Source organism: Ciconia boyciana, chromosome 2 (assembly GCF_034638445.1).
Source record: "Ciconia boyciana chromosome 2, ASM3463844v1, whole genome shotgun sequence".
Lineage (NCBI taxonomy): Eukaryota > Metazoa > Chordata > Aves > Ciconiiformes > Ciconiidae > Ciconia > Ciconia boyciana.
In genome coordinates, this window is record NC_132935.1 from 112,226,254 (window position 1) to 112,244,750 (window position 18,497).

At 38.3% G+C, this 18,497-nt stretch overlaps 1 protein-coding gene across 12 annotated transcripts in view; it reads right to left on the bottom strand.

Annotated features, from left to right (window-relative positions):
• The window catches only part of SUGCT (succinyl-CoA:glutarate-CoA transferase), a 336,110-nt gene extending 319,664 nt beyond the window's left edge, over positions 1 to 16,446 (bottom strand). For 5 of the 12 annotated variants that reach the window (XR_012041116.1, XR_012041117.1, XR_012041119.1 and 2 more), the window contains exons 1-6: positions 16,129 to 16,446; positions 11,909 to 11,960; positions 11,743 to 11,816; positions 8,281 to 8,366; positions 7,432 to 7,482; positions 1,505 to 1,625 (exon numbers count right to left, since the gene is read on the bottom strand). Coding sequence is in view for 8 of the 12 variants with exons in the window: in XM_072853552.1 (XP_072709653.1) it covers positions 1,505 to 1,625; positions 7,432 to 7,482; positions 8,281 to 8,366; positions 11,743 to 11,816; positions 11,909 to 11,960; positions 16,129 to 16,306 (562 nt within the window). In the remaining 4 variants the exon portion in view is untranslated. Of the gene's footprint in view, positions 1 to 1,504; positions 1,626 to 7,431; positions 7,483 to 8,280; positions 8,412 to 11,742; positions 11,817 to 11,908; positions 11,961 to 16,128 lie in introns of those variants that run through there. The other 7 variants (XM_072853549.1, XM_072853550.1, XM_072853551.1 and 4 more) reach the window with 7 other exon arrangements.
• Between the last annotated feature and the right edge of the window lie 2,051 nt (positions 16,447 to 18,497).

Consider the following 18,497-nt stretch of genomic DNA (forward strand, 5'->3'; position numbering starts at 1 on the left):
TTCAGTAGCGCCCACTTACAGGACAAGAGGCAATAAGCAGATTTTCCTGAACATGGGAAAACTTTTTTACTGTGAGGGTGATCAGACACTGGAACAGGCTGTCCAGAGCAGCTGTGGAAATACTCAAAACCCAGCTGGGCACAGTCCTGGGAAACCTGCTGTAGCTGACCCTGTTTGAGCAGGGGGGTTAGACTAGATGGTCTCAAGAGGTCCTTTCCACCTGAACAATTCTATGATTCTGTGAAATTAAATAGTATTTTTCCTGAGGCCCTCACTTCAAGTAAGATTTTTGTCTATTATCAGTAAAATACAAAAGCACTCAAAAGCTGACATGTACTGTGAATGGAAAAACAGATTTATGAAATCAAAGGCCAAGCTACCTCACATAAATTATAGGTTGATATAATTTTTATTCTTTTTCATCAATTATGGGTACAGCAACTAAAAAAAAAATCCAAAAACCACTTGACAAATTCCAGTTGTGAGATTACATGCACAAGCAAATGTGAAAGACATTGTGGTAACTAGCCACTGACCAACCTAAAAATGTGTTTAAACAAAGAGATTCTCAGAAGGACATGAATATAACTGCCTTTCTTCTCTTGTCTTCTTCAGACATTTGCCACACAAACATGATAAATACATCACAACAGACTAAAAAGCTATTTCGTTCCTATTAAATGACATCAATACCCAGTAACTAAAAAGCCAAAGCCATTTATTCTTCAGAAATTCAGAGGCATAACAGGTTTGTAACTAAGATTTTAAACCAGTCTAAAAATACCTGTAACTTTTGTGTTTTAATTTAATTGTATTTTAACAGTAGACTTTACATGCAGAGATCCTTTAATTTTAGTGCTTGATCAAGATTTTTGGGGGTACTTTTTGTTGGGTTTTTTTTTTAAGCAATTTTTCAGACTTGAAATTATTTTTACATGTATGCAGTTCCTGATATTCATATGTCTACTTTATTTTCATTCTTCCCAGCATTTATAAAGCACCTACAACTCTTCTACCATTTCAGTTATCAGGCAATAGACTGTAACAAAGTAACATAAAACTCCCATGAACACATACCCACACAATTCTGAAGAGAGAGATGCTTCAGGGCAGTAAAGAACACTGAGATTACCAGATTGGAAACTGCAATATGTAAACTGATACAGTAAAACTGTTAGAAAACAAACAAACAAAAAAATCTGAGTTTTCTACTAGCTCAAAGCAAAATCCAAGGAGCCCAGACAATCCTGGCTCCTTTGAAGTCAATAGGACCATGCCAGGCTGACATGGTAATGCCACTGTTGAACAACTGGTAAGCTGTTGACATGGTTGTTGCCTCCCAATTTTTCTATACCTGTTTTTGAATTGAACAGTCAAACTCACTTAGTGTTACAATTTATCTTAACTGACATCAAAACAATATACTTCTATATAACCACATGACTTTTATAACAAGGTGACTGGAATAAAGCAAATAATTAACAAGTAATTGAAATTAAAATACCTGTTATTGAACAGTACACTATGTGAGGAGCAATCTTTTTAACGTCTTCATAACCTAGACCCATTTCAGCCAGTTTCCCAGGGATGTAGTTTTCCACAAAAACATCAGACACTGCTGCAAGCTTTAGAAAAGAAAAGGATGAGTAAGATTTGTTAATCATCTTCCAGCAGTTCAATAAATTCCTCCTGTAAATTAATTTTAAAATCTCACTAATCAAAATGGCTCCAGTCTTCCCGACAAAAGAAAACTCAGAAACCTAGAGAGAGATTTTTTTGGCCTGTTAGACTGTGAATCTCTGCAAACTACCTATTAGAGATGCTGCATATCTAGAAAGACGACTGTCAAAATCCTAAAGCAACTAGACAAAACTATACTATATTATCAGTATCACATCAATTTCCTAAGACTTGATGATAGTTTACAGAATAATCACCACCTTTATACCTGCACTTAGCTTGAGAAAAAGGGGGGGGGGAGAAAGAATGCATCTTTATCCTTCATGATTTCTCTACCTTAGAAATAATTTTATACATTGTCTTTCATTTTAAAATCATTGATTACAGTTACTGTAACAGAGGCCATATATCTCACTTCCTGTATGTAGAAGCAGAATAGGGAACGCAAAAATTTTATTGGGTTAAAACAAACATCTTAAAGGCACCTCAATTAGAATAGTGCTGTCAAGCTCTGCAGTGTGACTTTCTCCATCACATCTAAATGAATGACCTAGTCCAAAAATCTACTGAAGTTAAAGATTAACATATAACCTTGATGGGCTTTAAATTACATCTTTTTTTTCTTATAAAAGTTATAAATAGACACACATGTACGTGTTTCAATAAGACTAATACTAATGGAGAACTCCTGAAGCAAGAGAACTGCATGTTAAAAGAAAGATGTATGCCTTGGGGGAGTTGTAGTTATTTTGCTTGATTTTTTTTTCCCCCCCAGGAATTTAAGAAACTATTCCCTGACAGGTAGACACGTTTGTGCACACATTTTTAAGCATAACCTAAAACATTTAGTTCATTAATGCTATTTGCAGCTGAGAGTTTCAGAGAGTCACATTCTCTGAAACTACCATGTCACTGTCTGATTAATATATACAGTACATTAGACCAGCTTCTATAAACTAGTGTCATCGTAACAGCAATCACAAGCATTTTTTTTTCTAGCATGGAGGCTGTTCAGCTGAATTTAAGGCCAAAGAAACTACCAAGCCAGCAAGTATTTAACAGGAAAGATAGAAACTGATTCTTATTCAGACAAGGCAGTACACAATTTATGAACGGTTTAATTGGATGCACGGAAGAGACATTAACAACATTTACAGAAACTAAGTTCAGCATATGGTAAAAGTGCATTTTAAAATATGTTATTAAGTATTTTTAAAGCGGCCATGGCAAGAACCTGTAGGACTACAGTAAAATAAAAAACAGTCTCCAGGGTCTTAATAAGCATTGCTGGGTTTCTATGGGGACAGCTGGCTGGTTTGTTAATTCATGATTCCATAGAAGTGAACAGAACATAACTTCATGGAAGTTATTAAAAAATAGGCATTTGTCACAAGAAGGTTCTCAAGAAGATTCAGGTTTCCACAGAGCTAAAGTATTTGCTTGTAAAAACAGAAGTAGCTCTCACAGATCTACAGCTGTCCCAATCCTCTATGCAAGACAGCAGATCAAGCCACCAAAGTAAGGTAAGGGGAACACAATAGGGGCAAGCTATTTGTTCTTTAATAGTATGCCTTTATGAAAAACAAAAGTTAGAGGTTTTTATTTTCTCTTTAAATCCTTCACAGTTCACACATAAATACTTTCCAAACTGCTAATGCTATAGCCTTAGCTTAATTCATTCAAGAGACGAAATCAGTTACAACTTGTGTATTGCTTTCACTGGGATATTATAATCTATCCAATTCACAGTGACTGTATGGGCTAAGATGGTTCTAGAGTTGTTGTCCATCTCATACTGAAGAACTATCATCTCCTACAAGCCACCGAGGAAGAAAGCGTGACATACAGCAGTGTAACATTAAAAGCACTATACCTCTGGACTTGGTAAAATACATGGGATAATGACAGTGCTAAGTGAGGATACAATGACTTGGGCCCAGTTTAGCAGTGTATATATTCTCAGAGAGAAATGAACATGAATTTTCAAGATATCCTACAAATGCTGTGTCAGCTCTGCTGCTAAAGTTTTCATGACACTTGGAAATAGTCTTTAATGCATAAAGGCAGCAGTCTGTGTATAGTACTTCTTTTGATGCTCACTGAACCACGCATAGGTACCCAGGGTTCTGCCGATGTGGAGAACTGGATTCAGACTCTGATCCAAACAAACTGTATGTTCTTAAGACTCAAAGAGATTTTCAGTCTCAATGGGGTTTTAAACCACTGTCAAGTGAAATTTCACACTTCATGTCCTACAAGTCCTCTGAACATATCACTTGTATTTTAACCTCTACTAACAGAGCAATACATAGTATTCCAACTCAGGTCTGTGTTGTATTCCAGATAGGAACAAGCTGCTCAACATCTATGCCTCAGGAAAGAAAAAAAAAGGCATCATGCATGCCAAAGTAGTCATTAAACTGAATAACAATAACAAACAACGATGCTACTAACTTAATAAAGCAAACTATTCGTACCTTTTGGAAGTTTTGTTTGGGAGTTTCTTTTGTTTTTTACAAAAATTCCACACAGAGGAGAATGTGCATACACACATATACATATTTATGTGTGTATATATATAAATATAATGTGTGTGTATGTGCATGAATAGTTTGCTTTACCAAGTGAGAAAGTATGCATGACACACTGACGTATCAGCTAAAGGTAATGGAAGGGAAGAAGGAGTGCCGTCAGCTCCCGGCCAATTGAATTCTCCCAAGTTCTTCATGGATAAATAGAAAATTAAGGCTAAATACTCAGGAGAAAAGTATCCTCAAGGTTCTTAAAATGAGCTTCTGACAATAACTGCCAAATAATGCTCTAAAGAGTTACTGAGCCATATTACAACAAAAGGATGTCAGGGCATGGGACTGGTGCACATACCATCACTGAAGAGAAAAAAATAATTTTCATTCAGGAAGACATACAAATATTTGGAAGGCAGTTAACAGTGAGCCAAAAGCATTAGGAAAGAAGACAGGGCTACAAGTGACACAGAATAAAGAAACATAAGAGACCAAAGAATAATTTTGTGAGAATCATGTAATTATGAAAGAGCAGACCCTTGGACAAGTATTTTGTAGTGCTGTGCCAAAGGAAGAAAAGCAGCCAGGACCTCCTGACTAACAGATTTCTTCAGCTCACTTGATATTACTGACCGAATTATCACAGCTGTGCTTTTGTCATATACCTGAAGACTCTCTACTCCTTTGTTTTTAATATGATTCTAGATTCTGAGATTTGCCCTTTTCTACCTACATGGAATTTACGAGCAGGGGAAACAAAATTTATTCTAACCATGCTACCTTTCTTAATAAAAAAAATTATAACCTTATTACTTTTATTTGTAGGGCTTGGGCTCAGGACACAATTCATATTTATGTATGAGTAACCAGTGTCACAAACTTGAATTTCTTCTTGCCATCAATTACTTTATAGACATGAACACTACTTTTCATAGTAACAAATACATCGCTGAACAACGCTCAATTCTATACATATCTGTCCTGATGTTACCAGGAGACAATTGAAAACCAAAGCCTGTTATAGATAACTTCCCTTTACATATTCTTTTTGACAAAACTCCAAACAGAGAAAGTTATATTCTGGCTCCATCTGAGATGCAATAATGGAATGTCAAGACCTCTGCACCAAATACTTCCAAAAACTATCACTCTAAATCAAGCAGAATGATAACTCCACAAGTAGAGTCATATTTCAATAATGCTTCATCACTCCAGTCCACAATGTTGCTATATCACAGATAGGGATGTCATTGATTTAAGGAACAGAAAGCTGTAGTGGTTATTAAAGCAACTTTAATAAAGGATAGTAACTATAAGAAATTACTTTGTCACAGGAGATCTCCTCACTTTCACAGCTAGTATGGTAAATATTTCACAGAGTTAGTTCTCCTACTGGAAATTCCATAACATCACATCTTAGGAAATAATTCTCACACCTGCTTGACTATTTCAGTGACAACAAGCTAAGGGAAAAATTAATACTGCTGCCAGCAGGAACCATTTTTCTGTAGATCTAAGTACTCTTACTGCCAGCATCTATCTTCAGCTATCATGATATCTACTATCTTCAGCATCATGATAGCTCTACATTACAGTGTACAAGAGATCTTACCAGTAGGAAAAGGGTGGGAAGCCCAGCACTGAGCTGACAGAGAGGATGCTGCTCTTGCATGACAAATGAGGGAGAAGAAAGTTGTTGCTTTGATTTAAAAATTATGTGGGATTTGAAAGCAACCAGGCACCTGAGCCTCAAGCACAAAGGTTATATTGCAAATTCTTAAGTCACCAGCCATACAACTCCACAGACCATAAAAAGGTTCTCCATATTGCAGGCAGAAAGTTATACATTTAAAATCAGAATCAAGCAGTAATCTTCCTGCACAAATATCAAGATGAGAAAAAGGGAACTTCCTAACCACTAACAGTGGCAAGTCACATACAAAGCTTATGCTGAAGCCATCTTTTCTCCAGCTCATCCTGACTCATAGGCCCAGCTGCCTTTAACTCTTCAGAATAGGTCCAGCCCACACACGTGGAATCAGTGGACATTTTGCATAGAGTAGTTTTTCTTTCACCATTTTTAAAGGTCAAATAACAAGCTAGTCTTATGTGAGAGGAACAATTTATAGCCGTTATTTAGAATGTGACTAGTTTATCCAAAGACACATCTGTGCTATACCATGCAAAATTATTCCAAATGACAGTGTCTGTTTCCAAAACCTTTAGAAGATAAACATATGGCTTCAAAACAAATCAACAATAAATGGTTCTGTTCTGCAAAGAGAAAAGGCACTGCTGAATCCTTGGCTTATAAGCTCCAAAGATTTCCATATTAAGTGTCTTTTACATAGCTGACAGGGAAGAAAAAAGGTCAAAAGTATCAGACAACTTAATCTATTTCCATTTCATGCAATATTCCCAACAAAAAACACTACCAGACAAATTCCATTTATTCCAGGACACATACAGTCTCACTGTGAAAAAGGGCTTGGAACTGATACTGAAACAAACAGTAACAGAAGCCAGCTCACCCTCCTAGATGTGTTAGTACTGCAGGGCTAAAAACACAGCACTAGCAAGTAGCTGGTCTTATGTTTCTCAATAAATAAAAAAGGGATGACAAAGCACAGGATTCACAGAATGTGAAATATGATGTTTTTATTAATCTTTCAATGGAAAAATAGATCACCCTTAAAAGACCCTTACATTCTGAACTCAAATACTGAAAAAATAAACAAATATTAAGTTTGACCTATAGGACAGTGTTTCTCAGAAAGATGCACAGCAACTGAAGTCATGAATACACTGTAACATTCAAAAACCTGCAAATACTGGAGCCCAGTATCTCCTCTTTGTAAACTGCTCACTGACTTCATCCGATGAGTCCAGCTTGAATCTTTCTAATGAAGTAGTACAGCAAGATCAAATACAGCAACAGTAAAAGGAAAGCACGAGGCTGTTACCCTTTTCCTCACAATATTTAATTTGAAGCTTCTGATGACATTTTCATATAAATTTATGTAAAATCATTAGAAATTACACTGAACGTTGAGTCCAAAAACACAGAGTACAGGGGCTTACACTGTAATTTAACAAATTTACTGTACATATACATATTTTTAATTATCAGATATCAAATTAATACTTGAAATGCAGCGTTTATTCTTTATTACTTAGGATCAAAACAATACAAAATAGGTACAGCTTACATGCTATCAAAACCTACCTCTCTGATTAGCTTTGCTCCTTTTGAATCCTTCATGTTGATAGCTATACTCTGGGGATAAAAAAATACAACGGTAATTTATGTGAAAGTCCTTCTGGTGATTATCAGCCTCTTCTAAACATAACCAACAGTCAAGTTTCACACTACAGATAAATCAAATAAGTAAATTTTAACACACACCCCACCTCCCCCTGCAAAAAAAATTCTGCTGGTAAAGCAAGCTGAACTGTCTCACCAATGGATCAGACAAGCACCAAAAAAAGTCTGACAGATGTGCAGCTGGGAGCTGCACTGCCATCTGTTCACAGTATGTTTGTACAGCACCTACTACTCCAAGTACACATGGGGACACCAGAAACACTTGTTTCAATGGCAACAAGCCATTAAACAGCTCAGGCATGTCATGAAACTTCATCTTAATCCTGAATTTTCACAAGCTACCTTTAGCCAGCCTAACTGTGGTATGATGCCTGTTCTCCTCCAGCTCCAGCTGCCAGCTGATGCAGGTCAGCTGAGTTGATGTACCTGAAAAAACTGATCCTTCAAATAAAATAACCCTTACTTTCAGCATGGTTCATTTTCAGTCAATTTGCATCAGCAACTGAGGACTGGCAGAACCACTCCTGCTTTTTGAATGTGCTTCAGCTGACCATAGCACCATACCAGAGGTTTGCAGCCATTCTTGTTCAAAAGAACTCTTTGTTTTTCTCCTGAAATTTATTCATCATAACTTAAGGCCAGTGTAACTCTTGCTCATTATATATGTTAAGAATCAAGCAAAGAAGTGTTATGTCTTCAGTTGTAATTACAGAAAACATAGGCTAATGTTCAATACTGCACTTCATTTACCTTTTTATTTCTATTGACACTGAGAAAATAAACACTTTCTGTTCCAGCAAAAGGTGGGCCCCAGGCTCTTGTATCATCACCAGCTCCTGAAAGAAATACCATCACATTTCCGTAGTTGTCCAATTATCACACTGCCAACAAATAAAAAGAATAAAAGTTTTCTTCCATCATATTTAAAGCTTCATCTAGCAGGCAGGACAAAAATTAGTTTAATATATTTTATATATACTTTAGGATATTTATGTCAAAAAACACCTAAAAGTGAACATGATTAAGCAAAGTGTTTGCTAGTGCTGGGGTTACTTTTAGACTTTAAAATTTTAATATACAGCCACACACCACCAATGTATTTGCAGGTTTTTTGGTTGTTTTTGTTTGTGGGTTGTTTTTTTGGGTTGTTTTGGGTTGGTTTTTGGTTTTTTTGGGGTTTGGTTTTTTTTTGGGGGGGTGGGGGGGGTGTTTTGTTTTTTAACTTAAAGCAGAGCTACAATGCCATTCTTTTAGGCAATCCAGAAGAATTTAGTAGAAGCTCTTGCCCTGCACCAAGTCACACAATGCACATGGTCAATAAGCTATTCCTGAAGCACTCTGGACACAATGTCAAGATACCACTGGTCAGCAACAACTTGTTAAGGTGCATGCTGCAGGAACACCAACAAAAAGAAGCACTTGCTATAGCTGGTGCAATCCCTCACCTCCGGCCCTTCCAGAAATGCTCTTGCCTTACAAAAAGGCAAGATGGCTTTAAAGCTGCTGCAGACACTGATGTCACTGTATCATTTATGCTTAATTTCTAATTTTAAACCTTTCTTAAATGTCACAAAGACTGGCAATCTATTTTAATTACAATTAAAGCTAAATTTAAATTCAGATATAATCATCATCCTGAGTGCTAGCAAGCATGCACATTCCTAATTTATTTCAGTATCTAGACTTTATCTACTTGTTAACTTCACGTGAGTGAAAACTTTCCCTAGTGAGGCAACACAGAAGACTCTTTGATACTAGCATAGATACAGAAACAAGCTGAAGGACCTTTGGTCTTACACAATATAGCCACTGTCACAATTATGCTATACACTATGGTAATACAAAGTCTACACCCATTTAAGACCAACTGTGGTAGAAGTTATACAAACATATAAGTTACTCCTCAACATTTGTACTGTTTAGTATCTTAAATAACTATTTTGGTTCAAGCAGGAAGCTTGGGGAAAAAAAGAAAAAATCTCTCTTCTGTATGTTACCACTTCAAGCCATTCAAAACAAAACATTTCAGTAATACTCTCCACATAGGATGCTAGTGTGGCTACTATCCTTTATGGATTAATACTCCTTTGAAAGTAGACATCCTCTCACAGAAAGAGACGATTACTCACATTCTAAAATGTTTGAAATTCAGAATTCTCAGGCTGCCCTTCTCCTTCAATCACAAAACAAAACTAAGAGCTGAAATGCAAATCTCCAAAGTAACTGACATTGTTCCATTCCTACTACCTAGGTACTTGGAATAATACCATCGTCAATCTCATGTGATAGTACAAAATTGATGCAGCTTCTGCCCTGTCACAAAAGTGAAAACTTTTGAAATAATGGTGAGTGATTAAGGATAATCCATAGGTTCATATGACAAAACTTGTTAGATATTCAACGTTTTTTTAAATGTTCAAACATTCAATATTTCCTATTTAAAATAAAATATAGGGAATGTAATATATTTTAGTATCTCAAGTGTGTAATTATTTTCACCAGCTCTTTTCAAAACTAATACCACCAAAAGAGAGAAACTTAAAACATGGAAACTTAAAGAAGGAAAAAATACATAACATAATGTGAGGCATAATTACATGCCTCAAATGCATAATGATGCATAAAAATGAAAGCCAAATGCAGGGAATATTTCTAAAAAAGAACTGAATGCCATGCAATTTGTTATTCTTCTTGTATGGTCTTACAAACTAAAAAGCATACCTATTCCATAAGAATGAAGCATTCTTTACCATTACCCAATCCTCAACAACTCTTTGAATAAGAAGTACATGTGCTGAGTGGTAAAAGAAAACCATTGCGTTAAGCTAATATACACAAAAATAAAATAAATTCTATTTATGAAGCTAACTACCCAGAGTCCAATCAGACTCAGAAGGAGCTACACAAGTTTCTGCATCTGAAAACACACACTCAAAGCTCATTGATCTCAGACACTTTCAGCACTAGCATGAAGATTTTCATGTAAATCCAGAAATCTCCCTTTTCCAATGAACTCCCATCTCCACCTATACAGGAATATCAGATCCTGGACTTTAAAGATACAACTACCTCATGCAGAAAATAACTTTTGTTCACTTTGCACAATTCCAAAGAAAGATTTCTCTGACAAGGTAATTTTTAATTAACAACCTGAAACTGTACTGGAATATTAAAATTATTCTCAGGAGAAACTTGATATAGTATGCCAAGTCCCCTTATACTCTACCAGTCAAAATGCTTGCCAACCCCACTAGATCTGTATGATATTACACAAAAGCAGTGCTAGCAAACATACATATTTTAAATGCTCATATTACCTTTCTTCCTTGTAATAATAAAAATGAAAACAGAAGGCAGAGTTTCTGTTTCCAAAAATTAAAGCTCCTGTCATTTTATCAGTATTCTAATCCCAAGTAGTAAGATGTATTCCTATTTAAAATTATGTAAGACATTTTGGCTCAGAGGGAACCAAGCTGAAGATTCTGAATTCCCAAATAGGAAAAACACCTTTACCATAATTCTTATGTAACTAATTGCTGGAAGGATTTGTATGTTTGTCAAATTTTGCATGTCAAACACTACACTTAAAACCCTTTTTTAACCCTCTCACCACATTACAGAAAAGACACCATACACCTAAGCATTCACAAGCCCAATTTAAAATCTAAGCAAAGTCCAAACAATATCAATTTAGTTTTGAGTGATGGAATAAGGCAGTTTAGTAAGTGATGCCTCAGTATTGTTTTGTACATTAATATCTGGAAAAAGTTACCTGACCTTACAACTTTAACCTTCTCACACTCTTTTCTAAACATAGACATACACTACTTCTGATCAAAACACACATACATGGAGTACAGTGTTAAACCTAAAGCAAACAGATCATACGTGTATAAGCAAACCTACTAATAACTACTACTCTACCACAACAGAAATAGTAGGAGGATGTAAAACGTTCCCAAAACTTGAAAACTGCTGGCGCAAAAAAAATATACAAATAGCTACAAAATTAATTATTTCTTAGCACAATACCATACACACACTGTCACCAAAACCACACCATCACCAAATAAACATCACACACATATCACTAAATATTTTCAAAAGTTTTCAATCTTGTATTCTCAGTCATGTATTACTTAAAATACATAAACAACTATTTGTTAAACTACCCCACATTCTTATTACATCTCAGATAAATAAAAATCTTACCTGGTCTTTCCACTTTGATAACTTCAGCCCCTAGATCTCCTAAATTCATTGTGGCAAAGGGCCCTGCAAGCACCCTGTAATATTAAAAAAGATTGTTTTCTTAGTTTTTCCTATCAGAATATTTGCATCTAGACAGACTGTTCCAAATTACAGACAAAATACAAACCTTGTTAAATCAAGAATTTTCACACCATCCAATGGCTTTACATTACTAGCACCTGACAAGAAACAGAAAACAGTAACTTACTCCTGAAATTTTTTTTTTGTAAGATATGTTTCTCATTGGTAGTCTGCAATGATCTCCCATCATCCTCCCCCATCTCCCTCCCCAAATAAAGGACATAAAGCTTTCTGCACAGGTAGGTTATTAGAGTACATCACATTAGTAAAGCCTTTCAAAGCTGGAAAACCTTACAGTTAGCATTGCAGAACCTATTCTAAACACCTAGCAACTCTACAATAAAGCTACTTTTTAGAGATATTTTTATATGTGCCTTCCACAAACACTCATATAGCTTTTAAAGACTGAAGAAAGATGCAATAAAAGCATAGCAAGCAACATCAGAATGACACAAACTAAAACTAATGCGTAGCAGACCAATGTGAAGCACAGTATCCTCACAAAGGGTTTTGACCTGTGTAGACCTATGCATTTGCACCACACAAGATAAAAGAATATCTGCATTTCAAAAAAGAGGTTACAAAACTAAAGACAGAATATATGAACCAAGGAAATACTCATTCTATCTTTAATTTTCAATGGCAGTTGCACATGCAAGATAACCACCAGGAAATCACAATGCTTTCCTCCTTTCCCTCACCCTTTCCAACCTGACTAGCTCTAAGAAGCAACAGCAGTGGCAATAAGCGTCCCAGACAGAGCAAGCAATCTCATAGTCTAGACCGCAGGTTTGCCAACTATCTCTTGGGTGACCTTGGGTTACCTTCTGCTAACTCAGTGTCTTTAATTGCAGGCTGGGGATGCAAACACTTCACCACTCCACGTGGACGGTAATTTCATTACTATTTGGAAAGTGGTCTCATACCACACACACACAAAAAAAAAAAGCACCTGCCAATAACATCACAAAAATTACACAAATACTAACTTGTGGTAAGCATCTCTTTTTGGTGTTTGTCCAGTTAAGACAACAATGTAAAACATGGGGAAAAAAAAAAAAACACAAAAAACCCAATCAATTCAAGCATAGACTTCTTTACAGAACAGGAAGGAGAAAAGAACCACAGTCCCTCAAAGCTTGCAGAGCTGTGTGATGCATCTCCCGAGTCATGCAGCAGTGAATGCCTGTGTCACCTGCTCCACACTCCCTCCATCAGACCTGAGCCACCCTTCAGTCACCCCCATAACTCTCTCTCCTACCTTACTGTATGTATGGTAAGAAGGAGAGTGATATAAAGAGAGACATATAATAAAAGAGCTACAGAGATATGAAGCAGCATTAGGAATTCAAGGCTTCTGCTAAAATGTTTTCATTCACTGTACTGCTCTCAATGAGAACACTTGCATTGCATTCTTCACTCTCAAGACATTTTCCTCAATTACCACCAATCACTCTAGAGAGACTTGAGTTTAACGGGTTTTGGTTTTTAATACAATATGCAGACCAAGCAGCATGTTGAAAATGTGCTTATCTAGGAGTGGCCATGTATTTCACACATTTCAAAGCCTTTAGGAAAACTCAGGCTGCTACCTCTCTTCAATTCTGCACACTTCAGTGAAAGTTCCAGGTGTTGGAAAATACTTGTGCTAGTGCCAGGTAAACACCACAGATCCTCCAGCGTAACCTCAATTTTATCAAGTTGGCTCTCGTTGAGCAAACACTTAGGCATACGCTTGTCTGTTAAGGAACTGAGTGCATCTTTGCTTCACAATGGCATTACTCGATGTTTACAGAAAATATGTAAACAACAGCTTTACTGAAGAGCACAGCTCCCTAAAAAAAAATATATCGTTTTAGTTAACAAAAAGGGCTCATCTTCCTCTAGTCTTTCCACACCTTTTAAAGCTGCACTCTCTTAATGCCTCACTTATTCTCCTCCTGAGCCAGCATTTAGTGTCACTTACATTTCTCACAGATACACTACCAGAACAACAACATTTCAGAGCCAACAGGTTCTCTACCTGTGGCTAACCGAGTTGCAGGAATCCATAAAGCTATTTCTCAAAGAAGCCTATAAAGTGTTAAGATTAGCCTGTAAATATGCATTTATGCATAACTAAGACTGATGATTCCTTACTAATTATCATATCACTCACATTATGGTAACATCTAATACTCCATTCAGGGATTAGGACTTTTCTATAGTTGGAACAGAACAGGAGAGTACCATTGTTGTTTCAGAGACAAACAGACCATTGTGAATTTATTTTAATGCCAATAAATAACACTGATGTCCACAATGATGAAATGCAAGAAAGAAGAGAGATCGAAAGCTTGCTTTTGAAAATCTGAGGAAAAAAAAAAATAGACCTGTTAGTCTCTTCAAACCAGAAGAGCACAGATATTCACAAAAGAAAACATATAGCACCTAGATTTGCATTCCAGCAAGACACTAATTTGCTGAAACAATTACAATAGAAAGTCTTTTGACTATCAGAGAAACAGCAGTTCTGGTACACTGATCCCGAGTACCAGAGTGCTACCAACCCCTTATTGCAGGAACAAAAAGAAACAAAACCACACCACAAACAGAAGAGATCAGAATTAACAAGTATTGACCAGAAGCATATCCTTGCTTTTTTTATTTTTTTTTCCCCTTTTTCTCGCTAGCTTCCTATCAGGCACATACCCAAAGTTAAACTTTTCCCGCAGAGTGTTTTTTGTGGGAATTCTGACTCAATAGTCTAAATTCTCTAAAACGCAAACTCACATCTTCTCTTGTATTTTTGCTTTTAACTATTCCAGTAACTTGATGATTGAAAGAAAAATCCACTCTCCCAGCTCTAACTATATCCTATTTGTAAACTCTTTATTCCCATGATGCTTGAATTTACTGTAAATTAGACAGTCATATGTATTTTTTATAAATAACTTTGATGAAGAATAAACAGATCCACTCACTCTCAGTATGATTTAAACTCTTTAGTTAAGCTCAGTAGGTTGTCCTAAGGTTGGTCGAACGTTACAATATGAGCAAGCAACCAACAGAGAGATTCTATAGAACAGAAATTAATTTTCATGTCATATTCCCAAAAAAGCTTTTTTTTATACTCGTAAGTGACAGAAGAGGGCACTGAGAAGAGAGCCAATTAGTGCATTTAATATTTTTGCACCAATGCAAATTAACAGTAAATAAATAGATTCCATTCCAATTACATCCAATTCCAGAGGACAGCACTCCTTAACTCTATTGTATCCACAATCAATATTTTTTAATTTATACATGCAGAAAGTTATGATCAAGTCCATCACTACCGTGGGTTAATTCACTATCAATAGGTACATTCCAACCAGGGACGCACTTGGTATGTTCATCTTGGGAACCAGAACTCCAAACTTCTTCTGATTCTAATGCAATCAACACAACTGTTACTATTTTTCTGTGTTATTAAAAAACAGAGAAACCTGAAAGCCAGAGGAAAATGACTTCGTTGCAGCTTGGTTTTATTTTTCTTCATTAAAAACCAAACAAACAACTGTATGAAGTTAGAGTTTTGCAACCTTTGAAAAATCAGGCCTAGAACTGGACAGACAGCGGGCACTTCCCCCCACCCCCCCACCCCACCCCGCCATTAGCTGAAGCTGCCCGGAGAGCTGACCCGCTCCCTGCCACACGCGAACCAGAGCTACCGGCAGCGCGGCACAGCCGCTGTGCAAAGTCCAGTTGCAGTTACGCTCAGCAAAACCTCGCAGCCCAGCAGGGAGCAGAGCAGCAGACCAAGGCTACACAAGCGGCCGCGTTGGCTACAAGCGCGGCCGCGAGGCGATCCCGTTCGCCACCCACCAACAGCCCCACGATCTCGCCCCGGCGCCACAGGCCCCGCGGTGCCGGGGAAGGGGGACGGCAGGGCTGGCAGCGAGCTCAGCACCTCGCTGCCGGCAGGGTGCAGCCCCGTTCTCCTCCTCACAGGAGGCCACGGGGCCGGACCGCAGCGCTGCGAGGAGGCGGCGGCAGAAGCCTCCCTCAGGTGTTTAACGTCCCGCCCCCACCCCCCCAGCGAAATGACCCCTGCCCGAGCCGCTCGCGCGCGTGTAGCACTGCCTCAGAGCCCCGGCGGGATTTAACGGGCAGAGGGGCCCAACGACGTGAGGGAGGGGAGGAGGGAGGGGAGAAGGGAGGGAGGGGAGGAAGGAAGGAAGGAGCGAGGGAGGGAAGGGGAGGCTGACGAGGAGAGCGCGGCGCGGCACGGCACGGCACGGCTACCTGCCGGGGGAGCGCCTCCGCTCCGCGCCCCGCCGCCGTTGCCAGGCGAGGCGGAGGCGGCGCTCAGGGCTCTGGGGCAGCGCGGCGAAGCGCTGCCGCCGGCAGCTGCGGGACACGGGCTCCTCCACAGCCCGCCGCCGCAACGGCAGCTCCTTCTTCCCAGCCCGGCGCGCAGCATCTTCGCGCGCCGTCGCCCACCACTCAAAGCAACGCCAAGCACCTCAGCGAGCGCCACGAAAAGGTGCGCGTTTCGCCACACGGCGCAAGCGCTGCTCGCCACCGCCCCTTTCCTTCTCCCACACCCGGGTGGAGCGTCAAATTGTTCCCGGGGTGGGGCAGTGCGCAGGCGCGGGGCGTGGCGTCCCCGTCCCCGTCTTTTCCTGCCGTGAGTTCTGGGGCTGCTGTCAGTTGTCGTGTTCCTTCCTCTGCGGTGGCTGGATGGTTTGTCTCTCCTATAAAGTAGTCCCTGTTAAGAGGGTGCCTCTTCTGTTTTTCTGACTGTACAGGACGCAGGTGGCTGGACTTTATAAAACGGGTAGGTGTCTTGCAGGTGTTGCAGCAGTAATTCCAGTTCCTGTGTAAAAACCTCAGTATTTATACAAAATAGACTAAGTTTTTTTGCTGCGACATCTAATTCCTAGGCAAACCAGCTGGCTGATGGCTAGAAACTTGTACTTGCAGTTCCGTGTACAGACTGCAACATACAACATTGCCAAGATGGAATGAAAGTAAAATATCCCCACAAGGGTTTTCCGCACTTGCAAAGGTAGGCAGCTATATTGGGTGCATTAAATCCTCGCACTAGCACAAGGTAGATCCTTTATCTCAGTTTGGCTTCACTGAAAGTGCAATATTACTCACACTGTAAGCTATATCTTCAGTTGTATTAGCTACGGAAGGGTTAGCTTGAATTGACCTTTAAGCAATTCTTTCTTGAGCTAAGTACTTTCAGGCTGTTTTTAGTTTGTGTTAGGACAGAGTGGAAGGCTAACTAGGGACACCATGGTGTCTTCTTGCTCTGTAATAGGATAAAAAAGCCTGCACAGAGGTTCAGCATTTATTTATGAGAAATACGCTGTGCAGATAAGACAACAGTTGCATCTCAAGAATAGCTGAAACTTCTGACTGCTTGAAAATTATGAATAGCACAGGCTTAAGAAGTATTACAAGTCAGATGGCCTGAATGCTGAGGAAGAACATAGAGAAAATCTTCTATGTGACGGGTTTGTTGACTGAACATGCTATGTGTAATGAAAAGTATGACATGCATGCTTAAAATCCTAGAAGCAATTAGGATTTGTCAACAAGAAGAAATTCATCAGCAAAACTATCCCAGTATAACTCCATATGTGTGTAACAGTACGTATTTCTAATTTGCTTGGTGTGAAAAGGGTTTAAATTAAATGAAGCTGTCCTTTTCTGGAATAAGACTGATCAGGCAAGTTGATACTTATGTTGATAAACTGTCTTGTGTAGACATGGCATTCCTTGTCTGCATAATAATAATACATAGGAAACTGGTCTTCTAGAGAAGATAAAACAGTAAAGGATTAGCAAAAAATTTAAATGAGCAGTGTTAGTCTCTTTCCATTTTAGAATTGCAAGGATATTGCCCCATTTTTCACAGGGAGATTGATAAACATAGTGGAGAGATGAGTTCACTGAGAATATATAGTTAGTTGTCAACATTGAGGGGAAAAAAAAAAACAACAAACCACTGTTTAAAGCCAAAGAAAAGCCAGACTGATATACAAAGCATAGAAACATTCTGCTTATTTTATTGGCTAACTTTTGTTTGCTGCTGTTCTGAAAGCTCTTTTTAACTTTCATACATTGCAGTGTCCTAAAACCGAGTAGTGCTTTGTTGCGCTGAGGGAAATAAAAAAAAAATCTACTTTTTTCTACTGAGCTGTTAAGGAGTTGCATTAACATAGCTGAGAATAGAGCAGGAATGCTAATAAATAACATTGTGAAATTGAGTATATGTTGCTAAATATAAGGTTCTCCTCCAAGAGAGCGTTTTCCCATTAGTTTGTACATGTAGGTCTCATTGCCTGAGCTACCCCTCTACTGAAGAATTGCTGACAGTTCAAACTGATTTAAAAAAAACCCTTTCCATTAAAGTACTCCTTAAACACGTTATTGTATGTGTTTTCAATTGGGACTGCTATAACATAGGTAGTATTTGCAGGCTTATATATTAAAAGACTACACAAGAAAGGAGTACAAATAAGCAAAGTGCCATGAAATGTGAGGCAAATACTTGCTTTGCTTTACAACGGTTGATTTTGATGATTTTTATCACCTGTAGTACCGTGGGCATTCACTTACAACTATATGGAGTTCACAAAAACCGGGGTTTATCACTA